Source organism: Rana temporaria, chromosome 1 (assembly GCF_905171775.1).
Source record: "Rana temporaria chromosome 1, aRanTem1.1, whole genome shotgun sequence".
In the NCBI taxonomy this organism is placed as follows: Eukaryota; Metazoa; Chordata; class Amphibia; order Anura; family Ranidae; genus Rana; species Rana temporaria.
This window is the reverse complement of record NC_053489.1, coordinates 622407848-622428422: the sequence shown is the minus strand read 5'-3', so window position 1 is coordinate 622428422 and position 20575 is coordinate 622407848. Positions and strand designations below refer to the sequence as shown.

The 20575-nt window shown below is 45.3% G+C and overlaps 1 protein-coding gene across 3 annotated transcripts in view; it reads right to left on the bottom strand.

Annotated features, from left to right (window-relative positions):
- Positions 1-20575, bottom strand: part of SH3BP2 (SH3 domain binding protein 2) — a 150263-nt gene that overhangs the window by 60023 nt on the left and 69665 nt on the right. For 2 of the 3 annotated variants that reach the window (XM_040335317.1, XM_040335318.1), the window contains exon 1: positions 18774-19244. The exons of the other annotated variant lie outside the window; for it this stretch is intronic. In XM_040335317.1, coding sequence (XP_040191251.1) covers positions 18774-18850 — 77 coding nt within the window. In that variant the 5' untranslated portion in view covers positions 18851-19244. Of the gene's footprint in view, positions 1-18773; positions 19245-20575 lie in introns of those variants that run through there. 3 annotated transcript variants of the gene reach the window in all.

Here is a 20575-nt window from a genome sequence, read left to right as displayed (position 1 = left end):
AAATTAAGGACCGCCTCCTGCACATATACGTCAGCAGAATGGCACGGCTGGGCACATGTACGTACAGGTACGTCCTGTACTAGTACCAAGCCGTGGGTCGCGGGCACGCTCCCGCGACCCAGTCCGAAGCTCCGTGACCAGGACCACCGGACCTGATCGCCGCTGGAGACCCGCGATCGGTCCCCGAAGCTGAAGAAAAACACAGCTTCCCCGTGCTTCACTGTGGCGGCTGCATCGATCGTGTCATCCTTTTTATAGGGGGACACAATCGATGACGTCACACCTACAGCCACACCCCCCTACACACTTCAGGGAACACATAACCCCATCAGTGCCCCCTTGTGGTTAACTCCCAAACTGTAATTTTCACAGCAAAAAATGCATTGTTTACTGTGAAAATTACAATTGCAATGGTCAAAAATGTGTCAAAATTGTCCGACGTGTCCGTCATAATGTCGCAGTCACGAAAAAAATCGCTGATCGCCGCCATTAGTAGTAAAAAAAAAAAAAAACGAATAAAAATGCATTTAAACTATCCCCTATTTTGTAAACACTATAAATTTTGCGCAAACCAACTGGTAAAAGCTTATTGCGATTTTTTTTACCAAAAATAGGTAGAAGAATACGTATCGGCCTAAACTAAGTAAAAAAAAATGTTTTATATATTTTTGGGGGATATTTATTATAGCAAAAAGTAAAAAAATATTGATTTTTTTTCAAAATTGTCGCTCTATTTTTGTTTATAGCGCAAAAAATAAAAACCGCAGAGGTGATCAAATACCACCAAAAGAAAGCTCTATTTGTGGGAAAAAAAGGACGCCAATTTTGTTTGGGAGCCACGTCGCACGACCGCGCAATTTTCTGTTAAAATGACGCAGTTCCGAATCGCAAAACCTGGCCGGGTCCTTTAGCAGCATTTTGGTCCGGGTCTTAAGTGGTTAAATTTGGTACTGTTCTAATTCGTAAACTCGGATAGATCCAATTTTCCGAATAATGAAAATGTGTCTGAATTTTAATTTGGAACCAAACAAACCGCACGTCTAGTTTGTTCTGACAACAGAGTTAGGCTGGGTTCACCCTTGCTGCGGCCTCAGCTCACAGCAGGTCAGGTCTGAATTTCTGCCTGAATTTGCACCCGAAACTGAGCCAAAGATCCATTGAGAGCCAGTCACACTCTCCTGTCATGCAAATTAGATACCAGATAACCTGCATCCTATTCGCATCAGTGACAACCCAGCTATACTGGCCAGATCACCATGTGAGAAAAAAGAAAGAAAGAAAACAAACAGGTTTGAGCTATGCTGTACAGGGCAAGCAAGAGGCTAAAAACAGGTCCTCCTATTCAGCTACTTTCACTGTCTGTATTAAAAAAAAAAAAAAAATTTTTTATATATATATATAAATAAAGATTATTCAAAGTTGCACTGACATGCGGCTTTGAAATTGTGCGATTTCAGATGAAGTCACACGGTTTCAAAGCCGCATTCAGTGTGAATGAGGGCTTAAAGCCGAAGAGAGAGGAATTGATGAGCAGATCTGTCTTAGACAGATGGCAAATGTCATGCCGGCTGGTGGTCTCAGGGGTAACGGAATTTTTTTTTCTCTGGTCAGTCTTATTAAATCTTTCCATCCAACAACCACTTCATACCACAACCCTTCTAGCCACCACATGCCACCCATGCAGGGAAATTAACCAAAAGCAGGGGCATTTCTGGTAAATAGTGTATAATACATGTAAGTTTATTTCACTTCTCAGCCACAGACATACACAAACCCAGACACTTCCATTTCCACTTTTGTTTCCTGCTCCCTCCGCTCTCTGTGGTTGTCTTAGCTCCACCACTGCTGCAGATGCTCAGAGACTGTATGAAGATGAGGCTAACTTTGTAACATTGGAACTAACTGGAGATCTACCATCTTTGGGTCCATGTACTCTGGGCATTAAGCCCCAGTGCATGAGGCTCTAGTAGTTTAGGTGCGAGCGGAAGGCACAGGTGCAGTGCACAAGGCTCTAGTAGTCTAGGTGCGAGCCGAAGGCACAGGTGCAGTGCACAAGGCTCTAGTAGTTTAGGTGCGAGCGGGAGGCACAGGTGCAGTGCACAAGGCTCTAGTAGTTTAGGTGCGAGCGGAAGGCACAGGTGCAGTGCACAAGGCTCTAGTAGTTTAGGTGCGAGCGGAAGGCACAGGTGCAGTGCACAAGGCTCTAGTAGTTTAGGTGCGAGCGGAAGGCACAGGTGCAGTGCACAAGGCTCTAGTAGTCTAGGTGCGAGCGGAAGGCACAGGTGCAGTGCACAAGGCTCTAGTAGTCTAGGTGCGAGCGGAAAGCACAGGTGCAGTGCACAAGGCTCTAGTTGTTTAGGTGCGAGCGGAAGGCACAGGTGCAGTGCACAAGGCTCTAGTAGTTTAGGTGCGAGCGGAAGGCACAGGTGCAGTGCACAAGGCGCTAGTAGTTGAGGTGCGAGCGGAAGGCACAGGTGCAGTGCACAAGGCTCTAGTAGTTTAGGTGCGAGCGGAAGGCACAGGTGCAGTGCACAAGGCTCTAGTAGTTTAGGTGCGAGCGGAAGGCACAGGTGCAGTGCACAAGGCTCTAGTAGTCTAGGTGCGAGCGGAAGGCACAGGTGCAGTGCACAAGGCTCTAGTAGTCTAGGTGCGAGCGGAAAGCACAGGTGCAGTGCACAAGGCTCTAGTAGTTTAGGTGCGAGCGGAAAGCACAGGTGCAGTGCACAAGGCTCTAGTAGTTTAGGTGCGAGCGGAAGGCACAGGTGCAGTGCACAAGGCTCTAGTAGTTTAGGTGCGAGCGGAAGGCACAGGTGCAGTGCACAAGGCTCTAGTAGTTTAGGTGCGAGCGGAAGGCACAGGTGCAGTGCACAAGGCTCTAGTAGTCTAGGTGCGAGCGGAAGGCACAGGTGCAGTGCACAAGGCTCTAGTAGTCTAGGTGCGAGCGGAAAGCACAGGTGCAGTGCACAAGGCTCTAGTTGTTTAGGTGCGAGCGGAAGGCACGGGTGCAGTGCACAAGGCTCTAGTAGTCTAGGTGCGAGCGGAAGGCACAGGTGCACTGCACAAGGCTCTAGTAGTTTAGGTGCGAGCGGAAGGCACAGGTGCAGTGCACAAGGCTCTAGTAGTTTAGGTGCGAGCGGAAGGCACAGGTGCAGTGCACAAGGCTCTAGTAGTTTAGGTGCGAGCGGAAGGCACAGGTGCAGTGCACAAGGCTCTAGTAGTCTAGGTGCGAGCGGAAAGCACAGGTGCAGTGCACAAGGCTCTAGTAGTTTTGGTGCGAGCGGAAGGCACAGGTGCAGTGCACAAGGCTCTAGTGGTTTAGGTGCGAGAAGAAGGCACAGGTGCAACTCCCAGCCCTGTTACTGGCAGCCCTTTAAACTCTAACAGGCTGACAGCTGCTACAGCTGGACGTGCACATTTAAGGAATGCGCACCATCCAGGAATGTGCCCATTCCTGAGAATACATCCAGAGATTAGTGCCTAGAACACAGAGGGGTTGATTTACTAAAGGCAAATAGAGTGTGCACTTTGCAAAGAGCAGTTGCTCCAGAGCTTAGTAAATGAGCAAAAGCTTTGCTGACTTCCTTCATCTAGTCACGTAAAAGCAAAAATGCACTTTTTCAAAATGTATTCTGGTTATTCTTTGCAAAGTAAAAATGGTTATAAAGATTTGATTTAAAAAACAAACAAAAAAAAACATACATGCCTAAACTTACCTGCTCTGTGCAATAGTTTTGCACAGAGCAGCCCTGATCCTCTTCTTCTGGGGTCCCCAGCTGGCACTCCAGGCCCCTCCTCTTCACCAGGTGCCCCCTCAGAAAGTCTCTTTCTATGTATGGGGGCACCCGTGCGGGCTTGCCACTGAGTACCGCTGCTGCTGCTTCTATTGACACAGACAGCGGGACTCGGCCCTACCCCCCACTACTGTGTCACAGCTTTTGATTGAAAGCAGCGGGAGCCAATGGCACAGGCGCTTTAACTGTGCCTAAATATCCACCAATGTGCATGGGACGCACTTATCAAAGTCTTACACATCCGCATTCAGTATACAGTGGTTACACATGTGCCTCCCACTCATTTCAATGCTGCCAAATTTAGATCGGGTGATGAGTAGGCAGCCAGAAAACAAAAATAGAAAAAAAAAACCCAAGGAAACAAAACTACCCTGCATATCGGGGAAAAGTGGGTGTCTAGAAGTTGAAAAAATGCCTGAGAAAGGAACTAAGTCAGGATGTTATTGATAAAAAAAGCCACCAACGCAAATTCTACAGTAATAGACCACAACATGAACAAAGGTCATGAAAAATGCAATGTATTCCTGTTTCTGTAGCAGTGAGAAGCATTTTATTTGGGATATTTTATGTGTGCAAGTAACTGAACAGAGATGAAGCTCCCATTCCCAGATTTGTGGTGTGATTTTGCACATTTCCCTATGCACGACAGTGCTGTTCTGGAAATGTTATAGATAGGAAACGCCTATCCTCGTATGATTAACTACGGCAGTAGGGAACAGCCTATCCTCGTATGATTAAGGCTGCATTCACACTATAGCGTACTGAATCACGGCGTTTTGTCCCGCGAATTGCGGCGGCAAATAGCGGCGTTTTGTACCGCGATTCGCGCCGACAAAACTCCGCGATTGTGAATACAGCCTGTGACCCCCTCTATGGAGATGGTTCACATCTCCTAGCCGAACGCCGAAAGACGCCTGAAAAAAAGGTCCGGGACCTTTTTTCAGGCTGCAGGCGTCCGGCGTGGAGATGTGAACCATTCCCATAGAGGGCAATGCTAAAGCATCCCTCTGGCGTGTCGGGGCGGCAGCGGCGTTCACACTACAGGCGTATATACGCCTAGGTGTGAACGGGGCCTAACTACGGCAGTAGGGAACAGCCTATCCTTGTATGATTAACTACGGCAGTTGGGAACAGACAAAAGATACACTTTGCATCTTTTCAAATAACTGTTCTCTTTATTTGATGCATATGAAGTTTTTTTTGTATACACATGATTCTGTAGGTATCACATTAATATTACAATTGTACTTCTATGGTAACAAGGGGCGTAACATAGGCAGGCTAATTCTAATCAGGATTCAATAGAATGCAAAAATGTATTAGTCCTGTGTGCACAATGAGTGCAGTGTGCAATGCATAGACAAACATACAAAACAGAATACAATTATATACAGATTTCACAATTTCCTTAACAGTGCAGTACGGTTTAGCAGATATTCCCCTTGCAATGCGCCGCTGATTGCGCAGGGGGGAATCCACGGCGAAAGGACCGGCAGCCGTCGGACCTTGCCGAATTTAAATCTCCCGCGCGCACGCGCGGGAGTGACGTCATCGCCGCTCCAGCCAATCACATCGCTGGAGCGGCGATACCCGGAAGACACGCCGGAGGCAAGATGACATCTCGCTCGGCGTGGACCAGGTAAGTGTTCTTCACCTCGTTCCGAGGTAAGTATTTCATAATCAGCCAGTATGCGGTGCATACTAGCTGATTATGCCTTTTGCCTTGCAGGTTTGAAAAAAAAAATATGTTTATGCGGTTTACAACCGCTTTAAGTAACCCATTCTTTTCTATTGTGTCTGATTGTGACTGTTCACATCACATTTTGTGCATTTTGGTGCCTGGACAACTGCTCTCCTCTTCCAAAATAAAAATGCCTGAGTTTGCATATACGTGCAAAACACTTTAACCACTTAAGCCCCGGACCATTTTGCTGGTCAAAGACCGGGCCACTTTTTGCGATTCGGCACTGTGTCGTTTTAACTGACGATTGCGCGGTCATGTTACGTGACTCCCAAACAAAATTGACGTCCTTTTTTCCCCACAAATAGAGCTTTTTTCTTGGTGGTATTTGATCACCTATGCAGGTTTTATTTTTTGTGCTATAAACAAAAATAGAGCGACAATTCTGAATAAAAAACTATATTTTTTAATTTTTGGCTATAATAAATATCCCATTATATAAAAAAAACGTTTTTTTTCCTCAGCTAAGGCCGATACGTATTCTTCTACATATATTTGGTAAAAAAAAAAAATCGCAATAAGCATTTATTGATCAGTTTGCGCCAAAGTAATAGCGTCTACAAAATAGGGGATAGTTTTATGGCATTTTTTATTAATGCAGCTGAGCTGCACAAAGGAAAAGTTTCATACTTGATTACTGCACAGATTTGGAAAAAATACACAAAGCACACCAAGATTAAAAGGAAGAATACAATGGGGTTGATTTACTAAATCTGGAGAGTGCAAAATCTGGTGCAGCTGTGCATAGTAACCAATCAGCTTCTAACTTCAGCTTCAAAAATCGTGGAAGCCGATTGGTTTCTATGCAGAGCTGCACTAGATTTTGCACTCTCCAGTTTTAGCAAATACATCAAAATTTGCCTATCCCGGTGTCCAGATTTAAGCTCTGTGTAAACTTCAGAGAGAGGCAGTGAGCCAAATACAGAAGCAGTGTATTGGAAAATCCCTTATACAAACTGAATGCTACTGACATTGTATAAATGCCAATAAAATTCACATTTCAATTGTCAGGTAAAGCAACGCAGTGCCGAATCGCAAAAAGTGGCCTGGTCTTTGACCACCAAAATGGTCCGGGGCTGAAGCAGTCAAATGGCTGTTGCTATGCAGTCCCTCGAAATCTTCCTCCTTCATTGCTAAGGCTCCTTTTGTCACTTCCCTCATCGCCTCTGCTCGCTACTGCTCCTGGAAGATGTGTGTCATCATTTCCAAGGAGTCAGTGGACATCGCCGAGGGCTAGAATTGCCTGAATGCGTATGCGTGAGATCGGGAAGAGAACGGCCGGTGCATGCTGGTCAGTCAGCAGCACCATATCCCGGAATTGGATGCTTGTGGGCTTCACATGCCCACAAGCAAAACGAAAACGGCGAGCAAAGCATTATCAAATTTTTTTTGGAGATGAAACCGGACGTCGGGGGACTAATTTTACCGGACACGCGAGTGTTACAATGACATTTTAAAGCTTGTGAAAGGTTATAAAATAATAAAATGGTAAAAGTAGTTGGAACTCCGCTTTAAAGCGGTTGTACAGGCTAAAATTTTTTTTTCATGGCACCTGTAAAGGAAAAAGCATAATGAGCTAGTATGCACCGCATACTAGCTCATTATGAAATACTTACCTTGGAACGAGGCGTCGGTACCGCTGCCGGTTCACGCCGAGGGAGATGACATTTCCCCTCGGCGTGTTTTCCGGGTATCACGGCTCCAGCGCTGTGAGTGGCTGGAGCCGCAATGTCGTGACTCCCACTCATGCGCACGGGAGACTTCTTTCCGGCAAGGTCTGGCGGCTGCCGGGCCTTAAGCCGAAAATCCCCAGTGCGCATGCGCCGCTGCATTCAGCAGCTATTTGCGAGGGTAATATCTCCTAAGCCGTCAAGGTTTTTACGGCTCACCTGTAGGTAAAAGTAAAAGTTAAAAGGTAAAAGTAAAAGTTAAAAAATACCCTATACAACCGCTTTAAGGGCCCACTTACAATGTTGCGTTTTAATGTGCTAAAATGCGTGTATCCAACTTCCCCATACTAAAAACAGGATCTGTTCCCATCTCACGTGTGCAGTGCAGTATATGTTTTTAAAATATGACATTTAAATTTTCTTTCTACATTTTAGTGTCTTGAAGGATCATAGATGTTAATGGTAACGCAATAATATGCATATAACATGCAATATAACCCTGCGATGCGTTGGTGACAGGTATTAACAAGCCTTGGTTAATAGCTGTTAACTCTTTTCATCAAAACTCTAACTTCAAAACTGCATTGGAAATACGCATCATCAAATCATTTAACCACTTGCCGCCCGCCAATGACAAATTGACGTCGGCAAAGTGGTTGTAAAATCCTAACTGGACGTCTTATGACGTCCTCAGGATTTTGAGCCGCTGCGCGCCCCTGGGGGCGCGCATCCCGGCGATCGTTGTTGCAGGGTGTCAGTCTGACACCCAGCAACACCGATCAAGGTAAAGAGTCTCTCACGGAGACTCTACCACGTGATCAGCCGTGTCCAATGTAAACAGGAAAAGCCGGTAATCGGTAGTCTGTCAGACGCGAGTAGAGGAGAGCCGATCGGCTGCTCCTGTGACAGGGGGGGTTTGTGCTGATCGATTATCAGCACAGCCCCCCCGAGGATGCCCACTGGACCACCAGGGATGCCCACTGGACCACCAGGGATGCCCACTGGACCACCAGGGATGCAAAAAAAAATAAAAAAAGGTATGCCACCCTAGACCACCAGGGATGACAATGACACAAATAATGGATGCCAATCAGTGCCACAATGGATGCCAATCAGTGCCCACAATGGGCATCACTGATTGGCAGGCATTGTTTGGCACTGATTGGCATCCATTAGTACAACGCATACGATAGTGCCACCTATCAGTGCCCATCCGTGCCACCTATCAGTGCCCATCCATGCCGCCCATCCGTGCCCATCTGTGCTGCCTATCTGTGCCCATCTGTGCCCATCCGTGCCGCCCATCAGTGCCCATCAATGCCACATTAGTGCCACCTCATTGGTGCCCATCAGTGCCACCTTATCAGTGCCCGTCAGTGCAGTACCATCAGTGCCCATCAGTGAAGGAGAAAACGTACTTATTTACAATGTTTTATAACAGAAACAAAAAAAATGTATTTTTTCTAAATTTTCGATCATTTTTTTATTTTTTTTGCAGAAAAATAAATATCCCAGAGGTGATCAAATACCACCAAAAGAAAGCTCTATTTGTGGGTACAAAATTATGAAAATTTAGTTTGGGTACAGTGTAGCATGACCACGCAATTGTCATTCAAAGTGCAACAGCGCTGAAAGCTAAAAATTGGTCTGGGCGGGAAGGTGTATAAGTGCCCTGTATGGAAGTGGTTAAACATAAAAACAGAAACGCAGATTGACGCAAGACAATGCACCTGGTTAATGCTGCAGAAAATGCACCTCTGCATAGATCTTAATGGGCCCTTAGTGATTTCTGTATGCTGCAGGTCTGTTATTCTGAATTAGAAATGGTATGTTCCCTGTACTGACGGAAGCATTTAGGCTGCTCTAGTAGCACTTTCCTAAAAATTCCCGGCCCCAGTGCTGACCTTTTGCTTTCAATATTTTGTGACTCACTGAGTATGCAGATTAGTAGGCCTGACTTCACTTTGTAAATACGTGGCCCAGGTCAGTGATCCGGAAAGTATTTAAAGCTGCAGTTTAAGTATGGCAATTTTTCTACAATTCCATTGGTTGGAGCAGTGTAAGTATATGTACCCGTGGGATCCCGATGGAAGCAGCAAATCACTGTAATAGAGACCACTACTGCAGTCATTGCCACTGTCTTCTGTGCCAAGCAGTTGCCCTGCTGCTTAGTGACCACAAGAGGTGACCTGCTTGGCACAGGTGCCTGCCGTTCAGGGAATATTTTGCGTTTTCTCAATAAATACAAGGTGTAGATTGTGATATCACCACCCCACCTCTTTACCTTGACCAATTAGAGAATGTTTTGCATTCGCTGAGAGTGAGGAGCGAGCAACTGTCTGTGTTCACAATATAGCAGGGCAGCTGCTTGGCACAGGACTCAGAAGCTAGTGGAGATCACTGTAGTAGCAGTTCCTACTACAGTGATTCCAATTTCTATGGAGATCCCACAGGTGTGGCACATACATACCTATATTAGTCCATTCTGGACTAATGTAACTACACTATATTGCCACAAGTATTGAGACACCTGCCTTTACACGCACATGAACTTTAATGGCATCCCAGTCTTAGTCTGTAGGGTTCAATATTGAGTTGGCCCACCCTTTGCAGCTATAACAGCTTCAACTCTTCTGGGAAGGCTGTCCACAAGGTTTAGGAGTGTGTCTATGGAAATGTTTGACCATTCTTCCAGAAGCGCATTGTGAAGCCAGGCACTGATGTTGGACGAGAAGGCCTGGCTCACAGTCTCTGCTCTAATTCATCCCAAAGGTGTTCTAATCAGGTTTAGGTCAGCACTCTGTGCAGGTGTTTTTTTGTGGTTGGGCTTGGCCCCTTAGTTCCAGTGAAGGGAACTCTTAACACGTCAGCAAACCAAGACATTTTGGACAATTTAAAGCGGTTGTAAACCCTTACAGACCACTAATGCTACAAAAAAGCCTATAAGGCCCCGTACACACGACCAGTTTCCTCGGCAGAATTCAGCTTCCGACCGAGTTTCTGGCTGAATTCTGCCGAGGAAACTGGTCGTGTGTACACTTTCGGCCGAGGAAGCCGACGAGGAGCTCGGCGAGGAAATAGAGAACATGTTCTCTATTTCCTCGTTGTTCTATGGGAGCTCTCGGCCTGCCGAGCTCCTCGGCGGCTTCAGGGCTGAACTGGCCGAGGAACTCGATGTGTTTGGCACGTCGAGTTCCTCGGCCGTGTGTACAGGGCCTAAGGCTTACCTATAGCTACCCAGGATATATCCTAAACCTACACGGTTTAGAAGATATCCCTTGTCCCCTGCATGTGTCATCGGCACATGCGCAATGAAGAAAACTGAAACAATGGCACGTATGTGCCATTGCTTCAGTGAGTGTGCCGTTACCGGTGGCTCCCACGCGCATGTGCTGGAGTGACTTAATCGCGGCCACACAGCGCCAGAGCCCCGATTCCCGGAAGTAACCCTCGGGAGAGATGTTGCTGGCTGGGAGGGGGGGGGATTACAAGGACCGCTGCAGGGGCTTAGACGTAAGGTAAGTAATTCATAATCAGCTAGTATGCTATGCATACTAGCTCATTATGCCCTTGTCTTGCAGGTTTTTTCTTCTTCTAGGGTTTACAACCACTTTAATGCTCCCAACTTTGTGGGAACATTTTGGGGATGGCCCCTTCCTGTTCCAACATGACTGTGCACCAGTGCACAAAGCAAGGTCCATAAAGACATGGATGAGTGAGTTTGGGGTGGAGGAATTTGACTGGCTTGCACAGAGTCCTCACCTCAACCCGATAAAACACCTTTGGGATGAATTAGAGCAGAGACTGTATGTAAGCCAGGCCTTCTCAACCAACATCAGTCCCTGACCTCACAAATGCACTTCTGGAAGAATGGTCAGACATTCCCATAGACACTCCTAAACCTTGTGGACAGTCTTCCCAGGAGAGTTGAAGCTGTTATAGCTGCAAAGAGTGGGGCAACTCTACATATTGAACCTTACAGACTAATGCCGCGTACACACGATCACTTTTTGTGATGAAAAAAAATGTCATTTTTTATCATGAAAAAAAAAGAAATTTTTCCAACTTCATCATTAAAAATTATGTTGCCCACACACCATCGTTTTTGAAAAATTATGAACAAAGTGACGGCACTCTAAAGGGGAAGTTCTATTCGCCTTGAGGCTGCTTTTAGCTGGTTACTTGTTAGTAAAAGACGATTTGTGCTTTTTTGTCTGTTACAGCGTGATGAATGTGCTTACTCCATTATGAATGGTAGTTTTACCTCCCGTCTCAAAACTTGCTTCTGGGCATGTGCGGGTTTAAAACGTAATTTTTGCCCACACACGATCATTTTTTATGACACAAAAAATGACATAAAAAATTGAAGCATGTTCTGAAAAACGACCAAAAAAAAAATTTGAACATGCTTCAATTTTTTATGTCATTTTTTAAAATGTCATTTAAAATGATCGTGTGTGGGCAAAACATCGTTTTTTGTCTTCTGAAAAACGACCAAAAAAAAAAAATTAGAAGACAAAAAATGTATTTATTTCATCACAAAAAGTGATTGTGTGTACAGGGCATAAGACTGGGATGCCATTAAAGAAAGCCCCAAAGCAAAGGGAACCTAAGTGCAGGGGCCACATGACTGGGGGGGATGCTGTGAAGGGTGCACATAGGAAGTGATGTTAGCCAATAGTTAATTTCTCTGCACAGGGGGGCTGGGCCAGTCTGCTCAGGGGGTGGAGCTAGCCATTCAGGCACAAACAGCAGAAGGGATAGCACACATTTAGCTTTGTTCCTCCCTCCCTGTAGGAAGTTGTCTGGTATGGGTTTGTGTGTTTTATGTTTCAGGTGGTGGCAGGGGTCTATGGTTCCTGAGGGTTGGATGGTGGTTGATATATACATATTTATATGGATATATTATATATGGTTGGTACGGGTTGGGGCCTGTAGCGGTATAGGCACCTTCCCTATCTGGGTAAATGGGCTATTAGTCATCAGGCTGTATGGAGAAAGTAGGATCGAGTCATTGGTCTCTGAGCTGGTGGGAGCACAAGGCCAGGATACGATGGTGATGATGGACAGTCGATGATATAGCATTTGGTCTTATCTTCTCTCAGGAACCTCTGACACAGCAGAAAAAAAGTTATTTTGTTTGGGTTAAAATGTTTATCTGTTAATATATATATTTATAAACCACTTCCTTACTGGGCACATATACCCCCTTCCTGCCCAGGTGAAATTTCAGCTTCTGGCACTGCGTCGCTTTAACTGACAATTGCGTGGTCGTGCGACGTGGCTCCCAAACAAAACTGACGTCCTTTTTTTCCCACAAATAGAGCTTTCTTTTGCTGGTATTTGATCACCTCTGCGGTTTTTATTTTTTGCGCTAAAAACAAAAAAAGAGCGACAATTTTGAAAAAAAAAAAAATTTTTTACTTGTTGCTATAATAAATATCCCAATTTTTTATTTTTATTTTGGCCGATACGTATTCTACATATGTTTGTTAAAAAAAAAAAAATCGCAATAAGCGACTGGTTTGCGCAAAAGTTATAGCGCCTACAAAATAGGGGACAGAATTATTATTTTTTTATTATTTTTTTTTTACTAGTAATGGCGGCGATCTGCGATTTTTATTGGGACTGCGACATTATGGCGGACACTTTTGACACATTTTTGGCACCATTCACATTTATACTGCGATTAGTGCTATAAATATGCACTAATTACTGTATAAATGTGACTGGCATTGAAGGGGTTAACACTAGGGGGTGAGGGAGGGGTTAAATGTGTACCCTGCATAGTTTTATAACTGTAGGTGAGGAGGGAGGGTGACTGGGGGAGGTGACCGATCTGTGTCCCTATGTATAAGAGACACAGATCGGTCTCCTCTCAGGGGACAGGACATGGATCTGTGTGTTTACACGCCAGGCACGCGCATCGGCATCTCAGTGATGCGGCGGGCGCGCCCCCCAGTGGCCAGGAGGAGCGGAGGCCGTATAAAGACGGCCACTCAGAGAAGTAGAGCCACCCTGCGGCCGTACAAAGTCGTACGGCCGTCGGGAAGTAGTTAAAGATATATTTATATTTTTATTAAAATAGTTATTTTATAAGTTATTTTTATATCTTCTGGATTTAATAAAGGGGCCTTTGTTGGCCATTTAATCCAGAAGGTGTTATGTGTTTATTCTAGATAGCAATATATGCAGGGGGTGGTAAGGTGGTTAGGCCAGCAACCAAGCTAGCAGTACACCAGGCAAGTTCATGCATGTGTAAAGGCAGGCGTCCCAATACTTATAGGTACACTATATTACCAAACTAGTCCATTCTGGACCAATGTAACTATGTAAAAACTGTCATGCCTAAATTGCAGCTTTAATCCAGAGGCGGCCAGACAACTAGCATTTTCAAAAGCTAGTCCATAATTGCAGTGTCTATATTGATTTCACTCCAGGTTTCCCTTTACTAGCTGGCAATAGTTGCTGAACAATGTGTTGTACACTCCTCCTTGTTATGTACATCTCTAGCTGGTTGTAAACTGATGAGTTGCTTGGAAGTTTTGTGTGGCCCCTGCAATCCTTTTATTTCATAATGGAGGAAATAATATTTCTTACCAATCATCTTTCAGTTTGAAGTTGCTTCAATTATGACTTGCATATCAAGTGCGGTTTACATGCACTGGCAGTTACGTCTTCCATCATAAGGAAACTCTTTTTAATATGAGTCATGTGGTGCCAATGACAGCCAGGCTGATATCACAGCAGTTCTGTAGAATCCTTGTAAGACCACAGGGTAGTATCATTCCTACAGCCGAGCACTGCCAGGCAAATACAGCTTACTGGCAAACGTACATCATCACCCTGTCTACAGAGATTGGCAGTTGAACCTTTTTCAGGGTGGTGCTTGTATGGCGGGGGGGGGGGGGGCTGGGATATTGCTAGTAATTGGAAACCATTGCCAATCCTACACAATAGTTTCTGGATCCATTGAACAGAGAATCACCTGCTCAGGTCGCAATACCAGAGACATATTGGTTGATTTACTAATGCCAAATAGACTGGGCTAGATTCAGGTAGCTGTTACGGCATGGTATCTCCATATACGCCGCCGTAATTTCAAATCTGCGCCGTGGTATCGTTACGCCGATTCTCAAAGGCAGATACGTAAAAAAAATAGGCTTCCTCCGCCGACGTAACTTGAATACGGCGGCGTATAATTGTGTGCAATTTTACGCTGGCCGCTAGGGGCGCTTCCGTTGTTTTCAGGCTATAATATGCAAATGTCCTAGATACGCCGATTCACAAACGTACGTACGGCCGGCGCAATTAGGAGGCGCAGCCAATGTTAAGTATGGACGTCGTTCCCGCTTCGAAATTTGAATTATTTACGTCGTTTGTGTAAGTCGTTCGCGAATAGGGCTGGACGTAATTTACGTTCACGTCGAAAGCAATGACGATTTACAGCTAAATTTCAAGCATGCGCACTGGGATTCTTTCACGAACGGCGCATGCGCCGTCCGTAAAAAACTTAAAATACGCGGGGGTCAACATTATTTTAAATAAAACACGCCCCCTTGTCATCATTTGAATTACGCGCGCTTACACCGGCCCCATTTACGCTGCTACGCCGCCGTAAGCACAAGTGCTTTGTGAATACAGCACTTGCCTCTCAAACTTACGGCGGCGCATCGTAAATACGATATGCTGCGCCGCCGTACGAATGGGCGCAGCTACGTGAATCTAGCCCTTTGTAAAGTACAGGTGATCCAGAGCTTAGTAAATCCAATCATACGCAAGCAAAAATGCTGTTTTTTTTTTTTTTCCTTGCACATGATTGGGTATTCTTTGCAAAGTGAAGCTTTCCCTCATTTACCAAGTTCTGGAGCACCTGCACTTGCAAGATGCACAGACGTGCAACATATCTGCCTCAAAAATAACCAATTCAAATTCATTCTTGACATTGTTGGTTTTGTTTTTTTCCCCGCTTGAACCACTTGCCGACCTGCCGCCGTCGTCATACTGCGGTAGGTCGGCATGATACCCCGAACCGTCGTAGCTGTACGTGAGTCCGTTTAAGCGGGATAGCTGGCGTTTGCGGGGGTTCCGATGCTCGTGACTGGCAGTCGCGATGACCGCCCACCACAAGCGATCACAGGCATAAGAGGCAGAACAGGGATGTGCGTGTGTAAACACACACGTTCCTGTCCTGTGAGGAGAGGAGATGCCGATTGTGGGATTCTACAAGCTGGGAGCCACGATCTGTCATCTCCTATAGCGAGCCCCCTCCCCCCCACAGATAGAACACACACTACACATTTAACCCCTTGATCGCCCCTAGTGTTAAACCCTTCCCTGCCAGTGACATTTACACAGTAATCAGTGCATTTTTATAGCACTAATTGCTGTATAAGCGCCAATGGTCCCAAAAATGTGTCCGACGTGACTGCCATTATGTCGCTGCACTGATAAAAATCGCAGATCGCCGCCATTACTAGTAAAAATAATAATAAAAATGTCATAAATCTATCACCTATCTTGTAGACACTAACTTTTGCGCAAACCAATCAATATACGCTTATTGCGATTTTTATTACCAAAAATATGTATAAGAATACATATCGGCCTAAACTGAGGGAAAAAAATTGCTTTTTTTTTTAAAAAAAATGGGGATATTTATAATAGCAAAAAGTACAATATTTTGTGTTAATTTCAAAATAGTCACTCTTTTTTTTAATTTATAGCGCAAAAAAAAAAAGCTCTATTTGTGGGAACTTTTCCCTTAACAACTTGATAAAAAAGAATGTTATTTAGCAAGGAACATACATTCCATATTAATAATTATACTATAAAAAATGAGTGTGTGCTGTAAATTGCCCTTAGCATTGCCCCTGTTTCTTCTTGCCGGAGGCTGCCATTTTTCTGCTGAAGCCCAGAGCCCTTGAACAACAGTAAATCATAAAGCAGAACTTAACTCATCAATTTAATGGTTTCAAAAAACCGCCCAAATAGCGTGGTAAAGCACGGCTAAAAATACTGCCGACACCGCCCCTGCCCCAGTGTGAAAGGGGCCTAACTGTCACAGTCCTCAACCATACTGTCAAATTATCAAATGGCTGCTGTCATAACTGATCACATGTGCAGCACCATGTCAGTTGCAGATCAAACAGAAGCGGCTTCCTTGTCTATAAAGCATGAAAAAAATGGAGATCAACTGAGCATGTGCAGTGCAGAGCAGAGTGAAAGTGTATTACTGGATTTTACACAGTATAGACACTTATTTTAAATTTTTTACATAGCTATACCTGCAAAATGGGCCAGCCTAAAATGATCTAGCCATACTTATTTTAAGACTAAAGTTTCACTTTAATTCAAATCATTTAAGCAATAAATTAATACATAGATAAATAAACTACAGGCTCTTTATGAGGCCTCAATTATCAAACAGATCATAATAAGTTACATTGTTCTATGGCAACCACACGGGTTGAAAACGACTCTAGAAAATGGCGGAGAGTAAGGATGGATTCACACCTTCTTGTTGACATGCACTGCAATAAATCAGCCTATTCACCTTGAATGGACTGACGACACTGAAGAACGGCCCAAGAAATGGACATGCAGCATTTTGTTCCTGACATAGAGCGCCACAATGAATGATAGTGCCTTGTGTGGTGCAGTGCAACGCATGTAGTTGTGATGCCTTAGTGTACAGGCATACCCCACCAGGGCTGTTCTGGGACAAAAATTTGTCCCTGGACTTCATCCAGACTGGCCCATTTTGACATGTCTCTCCTATGGCGGCCGGCCGGACAACTCCTGCACCCCCCTCTCCCCCTTCACTAGCTGTTCTACTTTATTAGAGTAGAACGGTTGGTACTGGTACTTATAGGCAGTACCAGTGGGGAAGCTACACATTTCACCCGGGGCAAAGAATCAGTTCGGTGCCCCCCCTTATGGGACAAGTTTAGGCAGAAGTGAGAAACTCCCAGGCCATAGCTGTCGAGTCAGCTGTCTGTCCCCTCCCCCATGCTCCTCTGTCGTCTCCTCTGGTCCTCCCCCTGATTCTCTGTTCCCCCCAGGTGAGCTCTGCGGGGAGGTAGAGCCAGAGGAGCGGAGGGGGGCGGCAGCCTGCTGTCACTGAAGCAGGCCCAATGAGCCATCGGCCCACCGGGAAACTCCCTGTAGTCCCAATGGCCAGTCCATCCCTGTACCCCACTACACAATGGGGTTTATTTACTAAAGCTGGAAAGTGCAAAATCAGGCTCACTTCTGCATAGAAACTAATGAGCTTCTAACCCCAGCTTGTTCAATTAAGCCTGGTAATAAAAACCTGGAGGCTCATTAGTTTCTATGCAGAAGTGAGCCTGATTTTGCACTTTCCAGCTTTAGTAAATAAACCCCATTGTGTATATAAAAGTTGGGTATGCCTGTAATGCGGTGCACATAGCCAAATTACTCTTGCTGACATCATCGCCCTGCCCCTAGTGATGCCGAACCTGTCCCCAGACAGCCGCCCGCAGCTCCCAGAAGGCAACATATTTGTGTGTGACTAGCTTTGTTACTTGGGGAGCCACAGCCTGGTCTGAATAATGTGTCCGGGTTTCCGGCTAGGTTCACACTGCTGCAAATTCAAAATTGCGATTTTGCGGCTGCGGTTTTGCCGCGATTTCGGACGCGATTTAAGAGACATCAGGTTTCACAGATCGCAATCGCAAAAAGTAGTACAGGAACTACTTTTTGTAATGGGTGCGTCGCACCGATTAGGACGGTGCCATTGCCGGCAAATGCCGCCGATTTGAGATGCGATTTTACATGTGAAATCGCATCTCAAATCGTACCCAGTGTGAACCTGGGCTCAGTCTGCATGAAACCCGAACACATGATTCAAAACCTGAACTGTCCGGGTGAATCCCGGACAGGTGGCAACCCCAACACCAATGCATTCAATAATACACCAAAATAAAACAGATGCATGTGTGTATTAGGCTCTGGGCTTTCTTCTGAGGGATCCAAACGATCAAATGTAAATTGCAGGCCACCTTTCTGACCGGACCTGTTCACATTTTGAAGCCATGTTATCCTTGTAGGCCTTTGTAATAACAACATGTCCTTATTTGCTGATATCTCACTGAATATTGTGCTCATTTAAAGTTGTACAATTAAAAAAAACACACATTTAGCCCTGGTTCACACTGGGTACGATTTGGAACGATTTGACATGCGATTTGACATGTCAAATCGCATCTCAAATCGGCGGCAATTGTCGGCAATGGCACTGTCCTAATCAGTGCGACGCCGCATCTGCGATTTCAAAAAGTAGTTCATGTACTACTTTTTGCTATTTCCGTCCGCGATTTACATTAAATTGAGGCCGAAATCGCGGCAAAATCGCAGCCGCGAAATCGCGGTAAAATCGCGCATTTTACCGCAATTTTGAATTCGCAGCAGTGTGAACCTAGGCTCAAACTACAATAGAAATCTTAGGAGTGAACAGAGGCATACCAGTAACATTAGTCAACAAGAACACTTCATCCACCATCACAATAGAAAAGCTTCATCTATCAAAACAATAGCAATGGCACAAACCTTGCTTCCACCCGACACATGGCTCTTCTTTCAACGGACACAGCTAAAGACTTGGATCTTCTTATAGATGTCGCCATCAGAGTAAAATCCAGATTTCAAAAACCAAACTCATGCTGGAAAGTGGAACTACACAGCGGCAATGACGGAGAAGCCGTGTGCCTTGCCTGCCTCTCAGAAACAAATAGCTGGTCAATAAGAGACACAGCACTGCCCAGAGCTTATTTCCTCTGGTGATACAAGCTTCCTCTTTTCTGGGGTCTGTCACCGCGACTGCTCTTTATTTTTTTACAAGCTTCCTGTTCTCACAGTTCCATGTCACATCAAATAGCCAAAGACACATAAATAACCAACAAGTCATATCAAAGGGACTTTCCATGTAAGGGTCTTGTTTGTAAGGCCGTCTAGCTTCCTCATACATGAAATAGCAGAACATGCAGAACACACCTATGGCTGAAGATATACAATCAATACTGCAACAACAGCTTTTTTTCTGTCCTATTGATTGTTTATTTTTAGGGCTGTTACTGATCAAAATTTTAGTGTTCGATTAATCGTTTTTTTTTTAATCGATTAATCGACTAATTTTGATTAATTATAACGCACATACAGATCCAAATACTTTTAGCTGATCTCCTCCTTGCAGGCTGATTCCCAATGCAGCTACCAACCACAGGAAAATGGATAGCAGGATACAAAAAACACACAAAAGGCAGCGCTCAATGGGAATAGCATTAAAACTTTTATAGTCTTCAAGTAGGTAACAAAATAAATATTGCACTGGAGATAAAATCGCTGTAGCTACATAAACTGTAAAAATGGTGCGAATAATACCAAACGGTAACAAAGCAGTCATAAAAACATGTAGCTAAGTATGATACTAGTATAAAAATGTGTACAACGATGCCACTGCTGAATCCAGATGAGGAGAAGTTAACATCAGTCCGTCGCAGTGGCGGTTCGTCCATAGAGGGCGCTGGAGCGCCACCCCCTCTGGCTCTCACCGCCACTGAGTCAAATAACATAGATTCATGCATTGCACGAATCTGTTATTTTCGCCGCTGCCATTCAGATGGTCGGCGCTCAATGTCCGGCCATCTGAATAACGCCAGCTGGTTGGCTGTATGGAAATGTCTATCAAAGCCAGCGGCTCTGATAGGCTTTCCCAATACAGCCCTCGGGTCCCGGAAGCTTAAATTTCGGAGCGCACAGACTGTACGCCCCTTGAATAAGATGACAGGCGTCTCAGCCAATCAGGTTGGCCGGTTCTGGCTACCTGTAACCTGATTGGCTGAGACGCCTGTCAGTCATCGAGGGCGGGAGAAGACATCGTGGGACGTGGATGCCTAAAACCAGTAAAGGTAAGTGCCGGGCGGGGGGGGGGGGGGGGGGGGGAGAAAGCAATTTACAGGGCACAGTGGGGACAATTGGCACAGCGGCGACCATTAAAGGGCACAGTGGCTGCGTTTAATGGCATGGCACAGTGGTGACAATGTATGGCACAGTGGTGACAATGTATGGCACAGTGGCTGCGTTTAATGGCATGGCACAGTGGTGACAATGGATGGCACAGTGGCTGCGTTTAATGGCATGGCACAGTGGTGACAATGTATGGCACAGTGGCGACAATGGATGGCACAGTGACTGCGTTTAATGGCATGGCACAGTGGTGCAAATTGATGGCACAGTGACTGCATTTGATGGCATGGCACAGTGGTGCGAATTGATGGCACAGTGACTGCATTTGATGGCATGTAACAGTGGCTGCGTTTGGGCACAGTGAGACTGCAATTTTTTTTTCCTTT